Genomic DNA, 22041 nt, shown 5'->3' with positions numbered 1-22041 from the left:
GACTCTGCACCTCAGCAGAGGGAAGGGTATGATGTTTTATACCTAGGAAATAAGATTTAATTTGCTAATTTTTTAATTGAACCGAGTGCTCTTTATTTCACATAAAACTGCACATATTTCCACTGTGACACTTCATGGAGAAAGACAGTGGATAACTATGGAATTATTTATTGCTTGACCATGAGATAATTTCCCTCGTCTTGATTTTGTTTAAATAAAAATAATAATTAATTCCCATACTGCTCATTCTAAATGAATTGGAGCATAGGATTTAATGTGCCTGCTGAGGCCGCTCCTCAATTTAGGAGAAGGTATAGCTTCAAAACAACCCTTAATTTTTTTTTTCTGGTACAGGGGAGCATTTAATATATTTTGAAGGTCTGTGAATGAGGAGCTGGCTGAGTTTCTCCTTGTCTTATCCATTGTGGTAGCTGATATGTGCTAAAACATTGATAGCTTAGTAGAGATTACACAACACTTCATAAAAGTATTTAATATTTAATAATTATACAACATGATTGAAATTTATTATGCAAAATAACAGAAAACTATGTAGGCAGTGAGCAGCTGCCCTTGCACACACTGAATAGGGAGGAGGACTTAAGACACCTGTTCAGGACTGATTCTGCTGCAAAAGAAAGACACTGTGGTGGTGAAAAGTACTACTCAAGCCCTTTATTTGCTCAAGTTCTCTGCACCACCAGAACTCTAAGATGAGTAAATAAAAGGTGTTGGCCCCACAGAGTGTATGTGCAGCTCTGGGGTGTTGATACGGGTTCAGTGGGTTTTGGAGCACAGTGGGAGGCTGAGATAGAAGAGGCCAGTCTCTTTTCTCTGCCCTCTGTTGTGGACAGTCTGAAATCCTCTGGTGGCACTGAGTGCTGTTCAGGTGAGAGGTGATGGGCTGGTTTAGAGTGCTTTGTCAGATGTGTTAATGTGGGGAGCACTAGGAGCAGGCTGAGTGTGAGTTGTGTTCACTGGCTGTCATTCCCCCTGCAGGATGTCGGAGCTGATTGAGAAGGAGACTGAGGAGTACCGCAAAGGGGACCCCGACCCGTTTGATGACCGGCACCCGGGTAAGAGTCCTGAGTGGCTCGGGCAGCACCAGCTCTGTCCCAGCAAACACCTGTAACTCATACTGAGAGGAAACACGTGCTGACTGCTGATCGAGGCCTGATACTGCCTTTGCCCTGGGAAGTGGTGCTCTGTGGTGCTGACAGTAGAGCATTCCACAGCCAGTTTGGGGATAGCAGTTCAGTATTAACCCTGGCATCCTGAGGCAGGCAGATGAGTGTTTCCCTGTTCCTCCTGCAGGCCGAGCGGACCCGGAGTGCATGTTGGGGCACTTACTGAGGATACTTTTCAAGAACGATGATTTCATGAATGCGGTAGGTTTGCTTCAAGAACTGCATCTGTCAATTCCTGACACCACCTTAGGGCTTTTATTTCCTGTATGCTGGTTTGTCTCAGTACTTGTTTAATATTTATTTTAGTGCTGTCAGGACAATCTCTTCCATAGCAGTGGTTTTTAAAATGGGTTTAAGAGCAACTCATTTGCCACTGTTAAAGTGACTCAAGGAAAGGGGAGTTGATGAGCTGTTGGAATGTGTGTAGCAGCAATTGAATTAATTCTTTTCAAGGTTTATCAGTCTCTTTAAAGAAAATGTAGGTCTTCTAATACAAGTACAAAACCATAATTTCTTTCTGTAATGAAAATGCCACTAATTCCAGTGCCCTGTCTCTGAATTCATGGAAATGCTGGGCTGCCTGTAGGAGCAGAATAGTGTGTGTTAGCTCTAGAAGACTCAGGCAGAGAATTAGGAGGCAGGAATCTGGCTTTCCTCTTACATTTCTATACTTTAACATGTCTTAATAGCTAGAATTTTTGTTATCCTCACATTCCTGCAACCACCTGTATCGGTACACATTGCTGTAAGGATTCTCACAGATAGCTTACATGTACCTTTCTCTGTTAAACTGCAAGCGATAAGCAAATGTAGGTACAATTAAAAACGTGCTATTTCGTACATTAATTTTTTTTTAGCAATTATCTTTTCATGTTTACACTGTTCCTGTCACAGTTTTTTAAAGCATTTGCCTTTACAAATGAGTTCAAGATAAATATTTAGTCAGTGAAAAGCAGACCAGACGTTCTCTGATGGCTTCCCTGAGAAGTAATTTCCACTTCTGAGGCTCTGAGGGAGCACGTTAAAGGCTGGTTGTGTGGAGACCCAGGGCTCAGACTGGCATTCCTTACTGTATCACTTTGCTGCTGTGGGAGCTGTAAGGCTTTCACGGCTCTGGTTTTGGTCAGAGTCTGATTTCAAACCAATGCTGTTCCTGATCTTCTCCAGCTAGTGAATGCTTATGTGATGACGAGCAGAGAACCCCCACTGAACACTGCTGCCTGCCGACTTCTGCTGGATATCATGCCGGGACTGGAAACAGCTGTTGTCTTTCAGGAAAAGGTATCACCTGTGCTGAGGCTTGGTTTTCAAGCTTGCTGTATTATGTACTCCAACAAGTCTTCCCAAAGGACAAATGAATAAAAAGCCCTATTGAAATCCTGTCCCTGTGAGACAGTCTCTTCAGTCTTCCTAATTTTGGCTTATTCAATTAATCAGATCTTTAATATTTCACAGCTTTTTAAGGTGTGATGTGACTGATTCGAACAGAAGCTGGAACCTAATGTAATGTTTTGGGAAATGTTATAATTTGAATTGTTGCATGATAGGCCTGTGAATGGAGCAGGCTGTAAAGAACATGGAGGACTTGCTGTGGGAGTCTTGCCCAGTAATCCTCAGCTACAGCAGAGCGATAGCATTACTAGAGCTGAGTGATAAGCAAGTCATACTTTAACCAAGCAGTCTAAAATCCACATGCTTTGTGGGGATTATCTGGAACTGTGATGGACAGCTGACTCAGACTTCTGTGTGTTGACAAGTGGGTTGTTCTGAAGGAATGCACAGAGAGCTGAAAGGGAGGAGAAAGTGAATTTCACTCCTGAGCCACAGTTTCCTCTTCTGTAAAAATTTGTTTTTCTGAAGTTTGCGAATCAAGTAGTGCTTTATATTAAAGTTCTAAATTAGTTTCTTTACTATTAAAAATATGGGTATGGACTCCAAAGTGTGATAAAAGAAAAGAATAATTTTCTCCCTTTGTGAAAGATTTAATTTAATTTGAGCTCTTTGTGATCTGTCCAAAAGCTAAGGCTGGGAGACTTTAAACCAAAAAAATTTAAAACCAAAACCATAGCTTCCCATTTTTGGAGAACATAGCTATTTCCAGAGACTAAAGCTCTCTGTAAGCTGAAATTAAATTAAGTTTTGCACTTAAGAACTTTTTTCCCTTTGACTTGAGAATATCTAGAGCTCTGTTCTGGCACTTTGGGCTCCTGTATGTAGGAGACTTTAGGATATCCATTGGATGAGGGTGCTGTTCTAGTCACAAAGAGGCCCTCTAGCGACCAAGGGATTTCACATCTCATCAGTTACAATTTTTTAAAATTACATAAGAGCATTTAAATAATAATACAATTCTTTAAAGATATAACAGGCAAGTCTGAAAATCTGTAAGCTGAGAGTTCTCCTTGAAATGTGTGTCTATTCATTATTATTTTTTTTCTGATCCTGTATTGTATTGTACCTATGATTCAAATTACGTGCAAGATTCCCATCGTGGTGATAATGTGTTCCTGTTTGATGTTTCAAAATCCATTAGTGATTTAGAGGAAAAAAAAATTAGTCTTTCGTACTAAAACACTGTCTTTTTAGATGGGTGTTTTAAATTTAGCCAAATTCCATTTTACTTAATGTAAGTTCAACATGGCTTCTTTGAAATCTGCTAAATTGCTGGAGCTTTCTATTAGTGAAACTGCCAGGAGCTTTGGGCTCCTTTGTTTGGACTAATCAACTCATGCCTGTAGTGTTTTGCTGCTTCCTAGGAAGTACTTTGACTGGCCACTTCAGAAGGTTTTTGCAGGTGTGCAAATCCAAATATGTGATGCCTGGAAATAGTTTCATGCAGCTTAAACTGTTTGATTTCTTTCTGGTAGGAAATCTTTTCTGGTAGGAAATCTAGCCTGGTCATTACTAGGGGTAGGGAGAATTGTTCCCAGCTGGTCCTTTCACTGGGACTGAGAAGTTGAAGATGAAATGTAACTGTTGGAACTGCATTCTTTTTTTTTCTCCCTTCTAGGAAGGCATAGTTGAAAACCTCTTTAAGTGGGCGCGGGAGGCTGATCAGCCGCTGAGGACCTACGCAACGGGGCTGCTGGGGGGAGCTATGGAGAACCAGGACATCGCTGCAAATTACAGGGATGAGAACTCACAACTGGTAATCATCTCTCAATCACTTCCCCTTTGGAGAGGGCAGTTGCCTCTAATTTTGTTTAATTTTTTTTTTTTATGGGGAGCTCACATTCATGAGTTAATATATGGGTCTTACGGTGGTTGTGATAATATCTGCAAGAGTCAACAGCTCATGGTTTCCATCCTTCCCTGATGGTGCATCTGCTGGTTGGAGCATGTGGCTTGATTATTCTCTTGTATCAGTTGTGTTAAAATTGCCAGTGGAAACCTAAGGAGTCAAACACTTTACATTTTAATAAGACTCATAATTCATAGTTTCCTTAAAGAAAAATTTTCAGCAGCTTTACATCTGTAACTTTTGCATGTTGTGATTTACCCACCAGACAGGGGTTATAAAATGAAAGGTAAGTCAACGTGGAGACAGTTATGGTGAAAATGCATTCACTGCTCTTCTAATCTTTAGAAGTAAAAGCATGACCTTTGGTTTTGGGGACCTGCAATTTACCAAAGCTGCTGCTTTGAAAGGGAATGTTGCCTTTATTCCAGGCTAGCCAGAGATGATGGAAGGATGCTGCAAGCTGCTCTGTGATTCTGTTAACACCAATATAGCTCATCTGCTCTTACTGGCTTTCAAGCCACTTCCTTCTCACTCAGGAGACTTGGTGCTGCTATTTTAGAATCAAAGTAGCTGTAGCAAAAAGGGTTTGAAATCGTTATTTCTCTAGGCAAATGTACACCACAGGGTTTTACATGCTGATAACAAAAAATATGGCTGAGGTGAATTGCATGACCAAAGCAAGAAGTGTGTTCTCACAAGCACTGCTTTTCTGAAACAGGTGGCTTTGGTGCTTCGCCGGCTGCGGGAGTTACAGGTCACTGAGATGACTACAAAACAGGAGAACAAGCGGCCCAGCCCTCGGAAAGTGCCATCGGATCCTCTGCTGCCTCTCGATGAAGAGGCTGTGGATATGGATTATGGGGAAGTGACAGTAGATGGAGAGCAGGAGGAAGTTTCTGGTGATATGGACATCTCCTTTCATCTTGATTCAAGTCACAAGACCAGTAGTAGAGTTAACTCTGCTGCAAAGCTGGATGATGGGGCGCTGAGGAAAAGCAAATCGGGGAAACAGCACGAGAGAGACGGCTTCCGGAAAGCCAAGCAAAAGCTGGGCTTTTCCACCTCGGAACCAGAGCGGATGTTTGTTGAGCTGTCCAACAGCAGCTGGTCAGAAATGTCCCCGTGGGTGATTGGCACTAATTACACACTTTACCCCTTGACTCCTGCCATAGAGCAGAGGCTGATTCTGCAGTACCTGACTCCCTTAGGGGAGTACCAAGAGGTGAGCAGATGAGGGGGGGAGGAAGCACTAATGTGCTCCAGTTCTCCTGACAAAGCTGAGTGGTGTTGTGGGGAAAAATCTGCACAATTGTTACATTGCTCTCTGATGTTTCCTGTTATGATTAAGATAGGTAACCTTTCCTGAGTGGCTGATGACTTTCAGATTGATGAAGTCATTAGTTTGAGTATTACTTGGTAGGTAATACTCAAACCTGAACCTAGCAGGTGTGTGGTCTATAGTTGGAGCATGGCACTAGGGATTTTATTCCATGTTTCTGTTAAATTTGGTGATTGTTTACGTGACACAGGGCAAGTCACTTTGTTTGAAATACAAACATTTCTCCTGTTTCCTATGGGGGATGTGATAGACTCTTGCAGTTAAAAGTCTGAGAAATAACTTGAAATTCTAAATGAAGTGGTTTGTGTAACCTCTGCAGTAGTTCTGATGACAAGTGACAGGGCAGGCAAATGCTTTTGAGAACTGATATTACTTAAATGGACAAAGTAGCATGGCCATGTCAGATACCAAACTATGTTTTCATTTTCTGTGTTTCTTTCTTTTTTTTTTTTTTTTTTGAGGTTGTTTAGCTTAATTTATAACAGAACAAAGCAACACAGTGTTGTTTTGTGATATACATTGTGTGTGCACATGTGTGCCTTGCTTCTGTGAGAGCCAGAAACCGTGATCCCCCTAACACCCTGCATGCTGACTGGATTGCTTCATGTGCCAGCAATAACAGGATATAAAAATAGCAATTAATAGCATAAAGCTGTTGCAAAAAGAATTATGCAAAGGGTTTTGGTTTGTTGCCCTGCTCTCCTGTTTTTTCTGTTCAGTTGTTGGGGAGTTGTCTTTGCACAGATGGAAGGTGGAACCTCTCTCCAGGGTGGTATCTGTGTGGACTTCCATAGCCGCACTTGAAGGAGAGTCTTAAGATTTCCGTGTGGCAGCTGCCATGCACCTTGCTGCAGTCAGCAGATGTTTTACAAGAGGTCTGTTAACCTTTATTGCTTCCTATGGATGGAGCTGGTTACCACTGACCTCTCATAACAGGTATCTGCTAATAGGGGGAAACTGGGGGTTTGAGAGAGTATAAACCAAAAGAGACCTTGTGTTTCCCGTGAAACATTCAGCTAGTGTCCCCTTTTTATTTTTCCCAGCTATTACCCATCTTCATGCAACTGGGATCGAGGGAGCTGATGATGTACTACATCGATTTGAAGCGAACCAATGATGTGCTGCTCACTTTTGAAGCCCTTAAGGTAAATTACTTTCATAGTACATAAAATATATCATAAACATTGTAAAAACGTTGAATATATGCCTGCTATGTGTCAAAGGCAAGTGCTCACCTTCTTTAGGCCCGTGTCTTGCAGCATTCCCTGGGATTGGAATTGGCTTTCACTCAACTTGAATGCATTGCAGTTTTGTTTTTAGAGCTCTTAAGTATTTAAAATGAAAAAACAGGACAGGGAAGAGGGGATAAAAAGGATCTTAGTTGTGCAGGAAGTGCCAATAATTTCACCCACCTATCTGAGGATGATAAAAAAATCCTTCTTTTATCAACTGCTTGTGTTCCTGCTGCCCTTAGATGGTATTCCTGAGTTGTTCCACTGCCTTCCATCTCAAGGGACTTTTGTGAGGGGTAAGAAGCACAAGCATCTTACTCCCAGAAGCCTCAGCATGATGTTTCTGAGCTTAGTGTTTGAAATACAGTAGTTTTGTGTGAGTAGTCTTTAAGGTTACTTCCCAAAGGTACAAAGCCACACAAAATAACCAAGCCAAACCTGCAGTGCAGCAGCACAAGTTAAACTTTTCTGTGTGTTCTTTCCCCTCTTTCACAGTCACTTCTCTGCCTCTGATCCTCCAGTATCTTCCTCTCTGTATCTTTGTCATTTGAGAATTTATTTCCAAGGAGCAGTGTTCCTACAGGTTACCTCAGTTGGGAGTGGAGTGGGGTTTACAATGGTCCTTACTGTTTCCTCTTAAGGTGCTGGTAATACAGAAAAGTAATGTGCAGTACACTTCAGTGCAGCTGCAGACTTCTGTTAAATTGCCTTTACACTTCATTTTGTATAATTCTTCTTGTCAGCAATATGGCAATAATCAAAGTGTGAATGGGAATTTAAGTAAGTCTTCGTGATAATAGAAAGTGAGTGAATTGGAAAAGGATAAGAAAACCTTAAGGTGACTTGTTGGATAATTTGAGTTGCTCTTCTGTTCAGGATGTGTAAAATGGAGTGCTAGTGCCTTTTTTGCTTTTGTCATTGGGATTAAATATTACATTCTGGGTTAAATATAATGGGAGGAGGAAATGAGGTGGACAAAGCATGGAGCGCTTGCTTTTTCTACTGTTTTTCTGGGGGTTGGGATAGAATTGATGACAGTTTGAAGAATTGACAGTCTGCTTTTATCCTCCCTTAGCATTTGGCATCATTGCTGCTGCACAACAAGTTTGCAACGGAGTTTGTTGCTCATGGAGGAGTGCAAAAGCTGCTGGAGATTCCCCGTCCTTCCATGGCAGCAACAGGGGTGTCCATGTGCTTGTATTACTTGTCGTACAATCAGGATGCCATGGAGAGGGTAAGAGTCGTCCTTGTCCCATAATTGCAGTGATTCCATCATTTCTCAGTGTTCCTACCTGTGTTCAAACAGTGAATAAACATCTCCTAAGCTGAAAAGCAAATCTATGTGGATGACTGTGGTATGTGCAGAGGCACAAGCAGGTATATGAATAATAGTGTATTTGAGTGTTTTGTTTCAAGGGTGTGGATTTCAGTTCCTAGGGAGTTAACTGAAGACCTTGTCAGCATTGTCTCAATACTTTCATCACTCTTTTCATCCTATTATTCCCTCTTTCCCTCAAAAAAAACCCAACAAAAACCTCCATTCTCATTTGTCTTTCTTTTCCCATCTGTTCCAATGGATTGCCATAGTTGAGATTACTTTTTCCATCCAGTGTGGACAACTTCAGTGTTACACAGTCCCTCAGTCAGATTCCAGACAGCAGCACAACTTCTGTGGAGGTGGTGGAGTGCAGCAAGAGACCCACACAGGTCTGGTCTGCACTGTTCAGAAAACCACATTAAATGACACTGTGGGTTCTCTGTGCCTGAACTTACACATGTTAAAAAAATGTCAGTGATGGTAACGTTTCTTACCTCATATTTTAACATAGAAAAAAAATGCTTAAGAAAACTCATCCTCTGGGTTCAATAGTGTCCCTGCAGTGACCATCCCTTCAGATGGGTCCATAGGGCAGTATTCCCTTAGGCTTCAGTTTCTCAGGTACTTTGAGCAGTGATTGTTTCCTTTTTTATTTTTTTTGGTTTTTTGTACTGCCAGCAGCATGTGTGTGCTGAGCCAGATCTGTGAACTGATCCAGTTTATTCTGAAGTTGCTAACCATGCCAAGGAGAAAAGATGCTTGTGAGCACTCGTCCTGGCCTGTGGGAGTATCCTGCTCTAAGAGTCATTCAAAGCAACTGCAAAGTTGTAGCCTTAACCCTTCAGCTCTGCTCTGCTTGAGATGATGGCTTTTGATTGCTGGCCTGTCCCTGTCATTGTCTAGCATTTTCTTCTTTTTTTCAGCTGAAAATGGAACCAATTAAATAGTAACTGTACATTTTTGCTTATTCTTTCCTAGTTTTTGATGCTGTCTGAATGTGTGTTGTGATTCAACATGCTTAAGACTCCTGAGCACATAAGACTGGACTGGTAGTGTTTTTTTAAGGCTGTATCTGCGTGGACTCTGTTGGCATTTATGTTTTGCAGATGTTTGTAGGAATGAATTCTAAAGCCTTTTGGTAATCATGGTTTATCTGGGCTGTCCGTGCCCTTTATTACATCTCCCTTATGTGGGCAAGAAAACTGTAATGGGAATAACATTCATTCCACTTTTTTGCCCAGGTGGACCCTGACTGCACATGAGCTGCTCTGATGTTTCTCTGAACTTCATAATGAGAAAACTCCATATACTCTCTTTGAACCTTTTGTTGTATTTTTCCCTGATTCTCCTTGCTGCTTGCATGACTGTTCCAAAGGAAGGCCAAAAGCCATGATAGGGTGCTACATGAGGATTCCTTCTGCTTGACATCCTCAGGCCATGTCATAAAATCATGCAGCTGTTTTGTAGTGATATTGTGTCTTCTGCCAGATGTTATCCCCAATATCTACAGATACCAGGTAGAGCAGATTTCTGTGGGACTTCTGGATTTCATAGGGTCAGTCCCTTGTCACATAGTCCATGCCAAGCCTCAGGTCTGAACCTGGTAGCATTGTACTGTCTGAGTATGTCCAGCACCAGCAGAGAAGAGAGGGAAAGCTCTGCTAACTTGGCATATAGCAGCTGGTACCAGTGCTTCAGCTCGGTGCTGTTCCTCCTGGCACTGACCCTGGCAGAGAGTTCTGAGTTCCTCCTCATTAGAAGCCAACGGGCATATGGAAGGTGCAGTTCTGAGCACATGGTCTGCACATCTTGGAGGCAGGGTCTGAGAAGGGAAAAGATCAGCTCAATTGTCTGTTTCCTGAGAAAGTCAGGCTTTAGACTTGGATTTGATGATCCTTGCAATTCCCCTTAGCTTCAGTGCTGCCAGCTTTGCTGGAACCTCAATGCAGCATATGCTATTGTTACACTGAGAGGAATTTTTTGTTTCTTCAGTGGAAGCTTCTCTTCTCTGCCTCTAGCAAATCATTCTTTGGATATCTGGAAGTGGTATGGAGAAAGACTCCCTGGAATTATACTGTACTAAGGCTGCTGTATTTACTGTGTTTTGCTCTGGGAATGGACCAATTGCTAGTCTTTCGTTGCCAAATCATAGGCTTTATTAGTCTCACAGAGTTTATTTGGCTTTTTTAGTGATCTGGAAATGGGAATTTTTGTTTCCTGTCTCAGATGTCCCAAGTCAAGCTGAGAATAACTGATATTCGTCCTCTGCTTCTCAAAGAGCCCTCGTTCTCCTTAGACAAATTCTCTTCAGCAATCTGTTTGAAGTCCTTCTCAAGAATGTTCTTTTGCTTCCTAGGTGTGCATGCACCCCCATAATGTGCTTTCAGATGTGGTGAACTACACCTTATGGCTGATGGAGTGCTCCCATGCCTCGGGCTGCTGCCATGCCACCATGTTCTTCTCCATTTGCTTCTCCTTCCGTGCTGTCCTGGAGCTCTTTGACAGGCACGATGGCCTTCGGCGTCTGGTTAACCTGGTAAGGCTCGTGGTTTTAGTGGGGAGCAGGGTTTTAGTGTCAGGGTTTGCACCCTTTGCAGTGCAACTGTGGAGAGTTCTGTTCTTCTGTTTGGTTTTGCTTGGGGTTTTTCCTCCTCAGTTCGGAAGAGATGGAGAGGTGGGGTGAGTTTTCTAAGCAACGTTGTCCCTTTATTATTTTTAATATTATGATTATTGTCTAGAGACTTGCTACCCTTTGGGAGCTTTTTGGTGCAACTGCAAGGTTAAGCAGTACTTATTCAAGCAGTGGGAGTCCAAATGTTTCTCACCATTCCAGATACATGTGCAGTATTGCCATGCACCCTTTTGGATGTGGATAAATCCAGCCTTGTTCCTGGAGAGGTACAACTGTGTGTGTGCTGTGTAACCACGGTACCTTATGGGCACAAATTACACTGTTTATGTACAAAAGCTGGAGTGTATGCAGGGTGTTGCTGTGCAGTTCTGCTGCTTGGGTTGTGTCTACCTTGGGGACGTCAGTGCTGCAGGGTGTAACACTGTATTGTGTCATATAATGCCTGCTAGTACTAGGCACTGCCTCCAGACCTACACTGATGGAACTCTGGGTTTCTTTCTTCACAGATAGTGAAGGAGAGGGAATGGTTCAATTTGACTCACTATTTCCCAAGCAGATATCCTTTCCTGTTCAAACAGCCTTAGTCAGCTCTGAGTGGGCTTGTATGTCCTGTACAGTAAAATCAGTGTGTCTGGGTTTAGTACAACTGCAGCTGAGAGCTGTAGATGCTTTTTTTTCCCCCTGAAGACTGAGCTGATGAAACCTTTTTTTTTCCCCCACTCTTTTTGAAGATAAGCACTCTGGAGATCTTGAACCTGGAAGACCAAGGAGCCCTCCTGAGTGACGACGAGATCTTTGCCAGCCGCCAGACGGGGAAGCACACCTGCATGGCCTTGCGCAGGTACTTCGAGGCTCACCTGGCCATCAAGCTGGAGCAGGTGAAGCAGTCTCTGCAGCGCACCGAGGGTGGCATCCTGGTCCATCCACAGCCCCCCTACAAGGTGAGGAGCGTGGGGCAAGCTTTTAAGGTGGCTGTTGCATTTTTCAAGTGAACCCAGGCTGCAGATGTGTGTGGATGTCTTTTGAGACCGGTGGAATAACTGGGCAGTGTGCAATTCATAGGGATTTTTTTATTTGTACTTTTTACCTGACTTGTGGAATGACACTGCAATAGGAAAGTACAGGAAAACCCTTGAGGTTTATCTGAATTACATCTGATTAAGGTTCCTGCTCGTCTGTTGTGGTTCCCTTTCCATCTCTCAGACATTTAAAGGCAGGATATTTTTGTTACCTGTGGTTTTTTCTATGCTTTGAATCTCTGGAAGGACAAAATCTGTGTGTAGAGAGGTACATAATGTTGAAAAACTTGGAAATAAGTTTGATTTGACAATGATAAATGTTTCTTTTGGGCACCATTGTTTTTATAAATTACCTGAGAGATCCAGATAGGTAATAATCCATGGTGTTGGCCATGAATTTTTTTTTCCCTAATTTTGCCTGGTTTTGTTGATGTGTTTTGTTTTTTAAAACTGGATTTTATGGCTGCTTGTTTGGAGGGAGCACATTCACCTGTGATTTCTAGTTTAATTTGGTGGTTTTCTAGAAGAACTGAAATAAGAAAGATATAAGGATGTTTTTGCTTCTGCAAAAATCAGTTATTTTTAGTAACTAAAGAAATGTGTATAAGCTGTTGTCTTCTTGTGTAATTAAAAAATATTCAAAGGCAAGAAATTGTTAGAAATTTCTCTTTCTCTTCAGTGTATTTTGTTGTCAGAACTTAAAAACTGTAATTGAATATTTTTAGCAACCTTTTTTAATATTTTAGCAGATATGTATTTTGAATGATGTGTAGTAACTATTACGTTAGTAGTTTAAAAGCTGAGTAGAATTTTAATTTAATGTAGCTTTTCTTCTTAAATTGGCCTAAGCTTTCTAAAACTGTAAAGAAACTTAAAGGATATTATCCTTAAGCTTATTACAGTGACTGTTGCTGTATTCTTTTATAACCGAGGAATAAAACAGAAAGTAAATACTTAATCTGCAAGAGACAGTGGTAGTCTAATCTTGTAAATGCAGTTTCCAGTTAAATCCCAGCAGTGGGGGATTTGATGTGTGTTTGTAACCCTTGTGATCTAATGCTTCCCCTTCCCTGCAGGCCTGTTCATATACTCATGAGCAGATTGTAGAGATGATGGAGTTCCTGATTGAGTACGGTCCAGCACAGCTCTACTGGGAGCCAGCAGAGGTTTTTCTCAAACTGTCTTGTGTCCAACTCATGCTCCAGCTCATTTCCATAGCCTGCAACTGGAAGACATACTATGCAAGGTGAGCTGTTTGCTGTGCTGCTGTACTTGAGTGCAGCGAGTTGTGGCTCTTAGGCAGGACATTGCATTTCTAGATTTTCTACCCTGATGGCATTTAAAGCAGTCACATACTGGTTAGTGCTGTTAGGGTCTGTGCTGTGGCTACCCAGTGCTTATGGAAGTTAACACTGTGGAAGGCAGGACTAAAATTTTGAGGTAGAGAGAGGGATGCCAAGAGATTTCTGAAGAGCCAAAATGCCTCAGGCCTTTGATTTCTGAGAAAGCAGCATCACAGTTTAAGCAGAGTTCTGTGCCACTTTTTATCTGTCTCAAAATTTGTTTACCTTTTTGTTAGAGAAAGGCTAGAAAATGTTCCAAATATGGGATGAAATCCAGATATATCTTAATCATAGAATGAGGTGGATCAGGACTCCCTCCTTATTTCTACTGCCTATAGGAGCTCTTTGCCTGACTCAACCTTAAAGCCTTTGAAATCTGTTTTGCTTCTGCAATTCCCTCCCTCTCTCTCAGGTTGCACTCTCCTGGGTAGTTTCTGTTCTCCTGTTTCTTACCTTCTGCAGCTGTTTCCTAATTGCTACCTGGGCTTACAGACCTCCTCCCCTTTTCTTGAAATGTTCTGCTCTCCCATCTCTTCCTAATCATCCCTTTTCCCTATCACAATTGTCTGCTTTGCTGCTAAACAGTTTCCCTTGGCTTCAGAAAAACTTCCTTCCTAGCTGACTGGTGACAGAGTATTTTGTACAGCAACATTTCCCAACTAAGATGTAGAGTTAGAATAGATTTAGAAGCTTAATTTAGAATGCTTTTGTGGATAAGTCTTAACATTCTTATTTTTATAAATACAAAATTACAGTGCTTTTAGGAACCTGTGGGGTGTGTGGGATAAATGTTGGCAGGCTGCAGGCAATGGTGTACATGTGAGCACTGCCTTCTGTGGAGACCAGCCCTTTAAGAGTGGAATAAGCTAAAATCAATAGGCACCATCAAATACAGCAGACGTGACTGCTTTACTTCCATTTGTTGGAGTAGAGTAGATTGATTGCTATTTTTTGTTACTGAAATAACTCTGTACATGCACCTCTAAGAAGTTCTTCTGTTGTTGTGTTCCAGGAATGACACAGTACGATATGCTTTGGATGTACTGGCCATCCTGACTGTGGTTCCTAAAATCCAGTTGCAGCTGGCAGAACCTGTGGATGTGCTAGATGAAGCTGGATCTACTGTTTCCACTGTGGGTAAGCTGAATATGGTCCTGATGACTTACACATTCATCAGTTGTCTTCTGCTACATAGTTTTTGGCTGGTTGTTTCTCACCTACCGTCAGACCAGGGTTAAAATAATTCACATACTCAGAGGTACTGCCAAGGATGCAAATAAGTGGGAGAGTGGACTGTGATTAAAATTGTGTCATGATGAACACTGTGGTTGGGTTACAAATCTGGAGACCCATTTTTCTCTTGCACTTGTTTTCAAGAACCTATTAACAGGTGGAGACAAATATTCTTGTGTAATGGGACTATTAGTTTTCCTCAGCTTCCCAGAAATTTAGGTCTCCTGGGGATATGGCACTTGAGAGTATGGGAGAGGAACAATTATTGCTGTGTGAGTTATGCTGTAACTGGCTACCTGGCAGGTTCAGTATGTAAATGACTGACATGTGCCTGGATCAGATCCAAGGCTTGTGCATTAACTGGGGCCTGATTTTTATTTTTTTTTTTAAAGAAAAGGCAAAAGGCAGGCAGAGTACTAGATGTAGGCAACAACCAATTTCTTTTGCACAAAAACTTTTTGCAGACAAATACCAATTCTTTAAGGGTTTTGATCTTCTGAAGCAGATGTTAAACTAGTAGGAGGAACTCCTTGGGAAAACAAAATAAACCCGAAGTTTCATTTTTGCCTGACTCCTTTTAGAAGTTGCGATATGATTTATTTTTTTTCCCCTCAATGACATGGTCCCCTTCCTTTGTCTCTTTGTTCACCTTGTGTTTATACAAGAGAGTTGCTCTGTGCAGTAACGATTAGGGTGTGCCTGTGCATCTTGCTCTGGTCCAGATATCTGAGGTTTTGCTCTCCTGGGCCATGCCTGATCACCCCCTCTGACAGATTGTTTGACTCTCTGCTTACTGATGATAAAGTGGAGGAGCAGCAGTGCAGAAAAACATTTTGCCAGCGAGGTAGAAGAATGTATTAGACTAGTTAGCAGAACTTCAGAAATTTCTAGAAGGAAGAGAATTATCGACTTTCTTCAGATTCATTGGAAGACTCCCTTACTTGTCCGATCAACTGTATAGGATACATTTTAGAGTACTAAGGAAACTATTTCTTTCCCTCACTAGGTATTAGTATCATCCTTGGAGTTGCTGAGGGTGAGTTTTTCATCCACGATGCCGAGATTCAGAAATCAGCCCTTCAGATCATCATCAATTGCGTCTGTGGCCCAGATAACCGGATCTCCAGTATCGGGAAATTCATCTCTGGAACTCCTCGGCGAAAGCTTCCTCAGGCCCCCAAGAGCAGTGAACATACGCTGGCCAAGATGTGGAATGTGGTGCAGTCCAACAACGGCATCAAAGTGCTGCTGTCGTTGCTGTCTGTGAAGATGCCCATCACTGACGCTGACCAGATCCGGGCGCTGGCCTGCAAAGCCTTGGTGGGACTGTCGCGCAGCAGCACCGTCCGGCAGATCATCAGCAAGCTCCCCCTGTTCAGCAGCTGTCAGATCCAACAGCTGATGAAGGAGCCGGTGCTGCAGGACAAGCGCAGTGAGCATGTGAAGTTCTGCAAGTACGCGGCAGAGCTGATCGAGCGCGTCTCGGGCAAGCCCTTGCTCATCGGCACCGACGTCTCTCTGGCTCGGCTGCAGAAGGCGGACGTGGTGGCCCAGTCAAGGATCACCTTTCCTGAGAAGGAGCTGCTGCTGCTGATTCGGAACCATCTCATCTCTAAGGGCCTGGGAGAAACGGCGTCTGTCCTTACCAAGGAGGCTGACCTGCCCATGACTGCAGCATCTCACTCGTCTGCCTTCACCCCCGTGGCGGCCGCTGCCTCTCCCGTGACCCTGCCTCGCACTCCCCGCATAGCGAACGGCATCTCGGCACGGTTGAGTAGCCACACTGCTGTAGGTTCCGCTGCCACCTCTGTCCATGCTCAGGCAAGGCCGTCGGCATCCCAAGGTCCACCTGCCCTTCCAGGCCCTTCTTATGCCAGCAACTCTCCTCTGATTGGCAGGATTAGCTTTGTGAGGGAGAGGCCGTCTCCCTGCAACGGCAGGAAAATCAGAGTGTTGCGACAAAAATCGGACCATGGCGCCTACAGCCAGAGCCCAGCTATCAAAAAGCAGCTGGACAGACACCTTCCTTCCCCACCCACGCTGGACAGTATAATCACAGAGTACCTTAGGGAGCAGCACGCCCGCTGCAAGAACCCTGTTGCCACCTGTCCCCCTTTCTCTCTCTTTACTCCCCACCAGTGTCCTGAGCCAAAACAGAGGCGCCAGGCGCCAACTAACTTTACCTCACGGCTGACCCGCAGGGCGGCCTTTCCGAAGTACGGAGGGGTGGATGGTGGCTGCTTTGATAGACACCTTATATTTAGCAGGTAAGGAAGAAAAATGTTTTGTGGTCCCTCTCAGGATGCCCCCTGTGCCAAAAAGCCTTACTTGGATTCGGGCTGTGCAGTCCCACAGTGGAGTATCCTTGGAGAGAAAAGTGTTTTAATTCGCAGTGACAGTGTTTTAATTCACAGAACCTTGAAAGGCATATTTAGAAGTTGTTCTGTTTGTCTTGTCCTTACTACTGCCCCTTAGTACATAAAGCACTCTTCATTTTCAATATCATGTTAATTCATGAGCAGCACTGACTGATGAAGCTCGAAGCTCTTTGTTCTCCTTTGGAAGGTAAGTATGTAACACCAGTTTTCCACAAGAGTGTAGCAGAGCCTTGAGGATGGTTGGCTGACAGATGCAGGACAGTGGAATCCATATTTTGCTCTTGCAGCTGAATCCACAGCACTGCAAGTTGCCTTTTCATGTGGCCTTTCTTTCCTGAGGTTAAATTGGAAGGTGATGTAAAATTTATAAAAATAAAGATGACACATTCATGAAAGCATCTTGACAGTGAAACCAGTGTCACCATGGGAAGTTACAATGTCAGGGGGTTGTTTGGCTGATGTGCCATGTCTTCTTGTATTGAGTGTTTCAGAACTGTTAGAAGATTTTTTTGCTGGCTGTCTCTACTTATCCAGGTGATCGCATTACAGAGTTTCCATCAATACAACTTTGAAGATGGACTCCAGGTGCTTCAACTTAATGATGTGCTTTAACAGAAGTACTAAATAGCGCTAAACAAACCCTGAAAGGTTCCAAACATGTTGTAACATACTGACTTGAGCACTAGTCTTACAATTGACACTTAGCTTGCTCTAGAAGAAAGCTGTAACTTGTGCCTACATGATTTTTAAGGGCTGGATTTAGTATCACAGCATTTCAGTTTTGCTTTTGTTCTCTCTTTTGGGTGACCTGTGTATTTTTGCCTTCTCCAGGTTCCGTCCAATTTCTGTGTTCAGGGAAGCAAACGAGGATGAGAGTGGCTTTACCTGTTGTGCATTTTCTGCAAGAGAACGATTCTTAATGCTGGGTACCTGCACGGGGCAGTTGAAACTCTATAATGTGTTCAGTGGACAGGAAGAGGCCAGTTACAACTGCCATAACTCTGCCATCACGCACCTCGAGCCATCCAGGGTAAGGAATTACAAACCTGTCCTGGTTTTTAAAAATTCTCACTGCCTAAAGCCCTGGCATGTTTTGGGCCCATGTGGACATGTACATCCAAAATGCACCTACTGGCTGGCCTGCAATGCCTGTCATTGAAGTACTTTGAAGTACAGTGAAGTGATAATTGTATATTCTTTCTCTTGTGAGTCCTACAATTATTTTTTTTCTTCCCAAAATGATAGAGGAGTACACAGTGGCTGTGTGCCTTCATAAGAAATTAATATATATGTCTGCAAGTGGAAAAATGCTTAAACTGACTATTTAAGATAAGCATGAGATAAAATATCAGAGTTTATATAACCTCCCTTTGCTGGAGAAAGAAATCTTTTGGGGGATGATTCTAGGAAGAAATAAGATACTGATTTATAAGCAGAATGGACTCCACTCACAGGACATTAACGTTCAGGCATGGATTATTCTGTGTTTATCTGTTCTTAACATCATAGGTTAAGAGCATTCCCATTGTTATCTGTAATGTTTTTCTTTGTCTGCCAAGGGCTCTTTATATTATACATCGTATTAGATACCTAGATTTTTATCCCTATAGGAGCAGTTTATTAAGCACAAAGTTCCTACATTTATTGTGAATGTGCAAGGTAAATGTGTAGAGATAAAATTATAACCTCTGTTTTCCCTCCCTCCTCCTTCACTCCAATCTGGAAATCCAGGATGGATCTTTATTGCTGACATCTGCTACGTGGAGCCAACCTCTGTCTGCATTGTGGGGAATGAAGTCTGTCTTTGATATGAAGTAGGTATACTCTGGTTCAGCTGTGGATATGCTGCAGTTAGAAGAACACTTTGATATAGGAAGAAACTCTGAAAAACAGAATAGCAGAGATCTCATGATGTCTCTTGTGAAAAGTAAAATGTGCTCCTTTCTTGTGTTAGCATCTTCCCTGTTTTATTGTGTACATGTAAATTTTAACTAAATTCTAACTACCTAAAGTCCTGTTTAATGCAAAATAGATCAGTAAAATCACTGTTGCTCCTGAAGGCAAAGAAATATGTTTGTGTTTTTATTCTCATGTTTGTAATTTACCTTTCTGTAGCCAGTTCAGAATTTGACTAGCAGTGCTGATTTGCATTGGGAAATTTTCAGACCTGACACAAGCTATTTCAGTCCTGGATAAAGCTATTTAAAATCTGTTTCAGTATTTACAATTGTTCCTTCCCATAAAAAAAATGGGTGGCAGGCTCTTAATTTTTAAAAGGTTTGACTGTTGTCTGCCTTAGTTGTAAGCAGCTGTTTTGGTGTGACCTGTTTGGGGCCATTCTTCAGAGAAAAGGCCACAGAAGCCTCAGGCCTGCATGTGTATTTGAATGTTCATGATGCCATTCGTTGCCCAGTCCTCTAAACAGCGTTGTGTTTATGGCAGACCCTGTTGATGACAAGTTTGTGAATTTGCTGCTTGTGGTTTTGTCACTGATCTGCTGTAGAGGCTGTGTCTGTAAGAGAGGTTTCCCTGCAAATGCCTATGGAGCATTTCAGCACTGTCATTTCCACAGTCAGTGGAAAGGAGAGTGTTTTCTGCATGTTTGGTTTTCTCTGTGGTTGAAACCCGTGCTGGAGGTGTTGGGGTTGTGTTTGGTTCACGTAGAATCTGCAGTTCCTTGACGTTTTAATGCCTCTGTCTCCAGGCATTCCTTCCCTGATGACCACTATGTGGAGTTCAGCAAGCACTCTCAGGACAGGGTCATTGGCACAAAGGGAGACATTGCACATGTAAGTACCAGGAAAGCTCGTGGTTGTGAGGCTGACAGGACTATAATCCTCCATAGGGTGTTTATTAACTGATCTGGGTGCTGTGATACTCGTGTAACTGGTGAGCTAAGAAGCTTCAGAGGAAAGCTTTGAAAGTGTCAAATAACTTCTCCATGTCTGAGGGTATAAACTTAGCCATCCCAAACTGGCTGTAGCACAAGCAATGTGGGTGTGTTGCCTCTTTGGTTAATATTCAGGGCAATTGTAGAATTTCTGCTTTGTTTTGTTCATTTGAGAGAGATCATGCAGGATTTTTTTTCCCCTGAAGTTGCTTTCTTTGCATGATTTTTCAGTAATAGCAATAATAATAATAAAGTTCTACTGTAAACAGTATCTCAGTCAACAGCTATGGGAAATAACCTATTTAAAGTATCCTTCTTTTGCCCTCCCAAATTTGCAACTTGTTTTCGAGCAATTTAATTTTACCACTATATTTTCAGAAAATGCTGTTCTGGTTTTTATGTGAATACCTGCAAATTGGACAGATGCAGGCTGCAGAAAGCTTCTGCTGCTTCTCAGTGCTAATTTGCATTTGTTATGGGCACTGTCTCTCAGAGTATTTGCATAAAAAATAGTCATGAAATATAACTTAATCAAATTATTTATAATTTTACATGTTACTCTGATTTGTTTAAGTAAACTCTCCATTCCTGCCCAATTTTTAACTTGGATTTAGCTGAAAGTCAGATCAGTTTGTGTATTGTGTTTATCTGATAAATAGATTTGTTTTCCAGTTGTAGAGTGTTGGAGCAAGACCTTGGCTCCGAGGGCTTTTACAGACCCAGTTTATCGAGGAGATGATCATAAACCCTTTTTACTGGTTATAACCCTTTTTATATTCCAACAGTTTGTTGTGACAGAGCTCAGAAAGTTGCCTTTCTGTATAGATGCCAGGAATTTTAACTCCTTTTCTACAGTTTTTGGGTTTTTTTTCCCCTCACTGTGTGCTTTGGAGTTTTAATGTTTGTAAATACCATCTGCTCTGAAAACAGTTCCATTTCTGAGACAGTTTTTGGCTAAGTAGTACCTTGTGAGTGCAGCTTCCCAGCCCACTCCTCATAGCAGGGTTAGTTTCTTTGGAACTCATCCTGACTGTAGTGAAACATGGCAGTGACCCTGCAGTAAGCTGAGTCCTGGCCAAAACTTGTGAGGCTTAGTTCCAGCTGTGAAAAACTATTAAAGGGCTGGTAGGAAGGATGATTTATGGAATGCTGTCATGTGAAATGGAAAAGTGAAAGGGGGAATGGGGCAATTCTAGAAGAGGGAACATGGGGTGATCTTAGGCACAACTATATTACAAATTGTGACTAATCTTTCTTTTTCTTTTTAATCTAAAAGATCTATGATATTCAGACTGGCAACAAGCTATTGACTCTGTTTAACCCAGATCTTGCCAACAACTACAAGAAGAACTGTGCCACCTTTAACCCCACTGATGACCTTGTCCTAAATGATGGTGTCCTCTGGGATGTCAGATCAGCACAAGCCATCCACAAGTTTGACAAATTCAACATGACTATCAGTGGTGTTTTCCATCCCAATGGGCTGGAGGTCATAGTCAACACTGAAATTGTATCCTTTGGCCACTGTGGTAACTGAGGTGCTGGTACCTAAACAACTGGTAGATGAACAAGTAGCTGTTTGCAGAAGTTTTATTAATGGTTTGTGTTACACATTATGTGTGGTAACTGGAATCTGTGACTCAAGGGAGTAGGGACTGTCAGACAGGTAACTAATTTAAATCTAGATTCTGCCTCTGATATAGCCTAGGGAAAATACTTGAGAGAGAGAGAGAGCAAGAGAGAATTTTTTTTTCTGATATACTGCATAATACCTCTGCTCTCTTCCCATCCCTGACCAAGATCAACCTTGAAGCTACTGCAGTAACCTCTTGTGCCTGGGCATGGCATTTTGAGTAAGAGCTCTTTCATTTTGAACGCTTGGAAGGGAATTGCGGTGCAAGAATCCAACTCTGGTTCCATTGTATTTACACGAAAGTGGCAGTGAAGTTTCTTGAACACAGTTAATAATTTCTTTGCCACTGTGTTGAAAAGGGTTTGTAAGCTTCCAGTTGTTTGTTGTTCCTTAGCCTGTGTCTTTTCAGTGGGACCTCCGAACTTTCCACTTGTTACACACAGTACCTGCACTGGACCAGTGTCGTGTGGTCTTCAACTATACTGGCACAGTGATGTATGGAGGTAGGACTTCTCAGCCTTACATCACTCTCCTTGGTCCCCTCTTGTTTGAGATAAGTAGGTGCTCATTCAGTGAAATTGGAAGCTTCAGAGAGT

The 22041-nt window shown here is 42.4% G+C and overlaps 1 protein-coding gene across 4 annotated transcripts in view; it reads left to right on the top strand.

The window, feature by feature from the left end:
• The window catches only part of DCAF1 (DDB1 and CUL4 associated factor 1), a 50643-nt gene that overhangs the window by 8610 nt on the left and 19992 nt on the right, over positions 1-22041 (top strand). For all 4 annotated transcript variants that reach the window (XM_029958229.1, XM_029958230.1, XM_029958228.1 and 1 more), the window contains exons 3-19: positions 1000-1076; positions 1315-1388; positions 2355-2468; positions 4198-4335; positions 5147-5650; positions 6811-6912; positions 8075-8233; positions 10674-10853; positions 11681-11890; positions 13045-13214; positions 14324-14448; positions 15551-16811; positions 17754-17952; positions 18654-18736; positions 19627-19711; positions 21089-21322; positions 21855-21948. In XM_029958229.1, the coding sequence (XP_029814089.1) occupies positions 1000-1076; positions 1315-1388; positions 2355-2468; positions 4198-4335; positions 5147-5650; positions 6811-6912; positions 8075-8233; positions 10674-10853; positions 11681-11890; positions 13045-13214; positions 14324-14448; positions 15551-16811; positions 17754-17952; positions 18654-18736; positions 19627-19711; positions 21089-21322; positions 21855-21948 (3809 nt within the window). The remainder of the gene's footprint in view (positions 1-999; positions 1077-1314; positions 1389-2354; positions 2469-4197; positions 4336-5146; positions 5651-6810; positions 6913-8074; positions 8234-10673; positions 10854-11680; positions 11891-13044; positions 13215-14323; positions 14449-15550; positions 16812-17753; positions 17953-18653; positions 18737-19626; positions 19712-21088; positions 21323-21854; positions 21949-22041) is intronic.

This window comes from Manacus vitellinus, unplaced genomic scaffold (genome assembly GCF_001715985.3).
Source record: "Manacus vitellinus isolate BGI_N305 unplaced genomic scaffold, ASM171598v3 scaffold_14_pilon, whole genome shotgun sequence".
Taxonomy (NCBI): Eukaryota; Metazoa; Chordata; class Aves; order Passeriformes; family Pipridae; genus Manacus; species Manacus vitellinus.
Note: the sequence above shows the minus strand (reverse complement) of the source record. Positions and strands in the feature narration are given on the sequence as shown.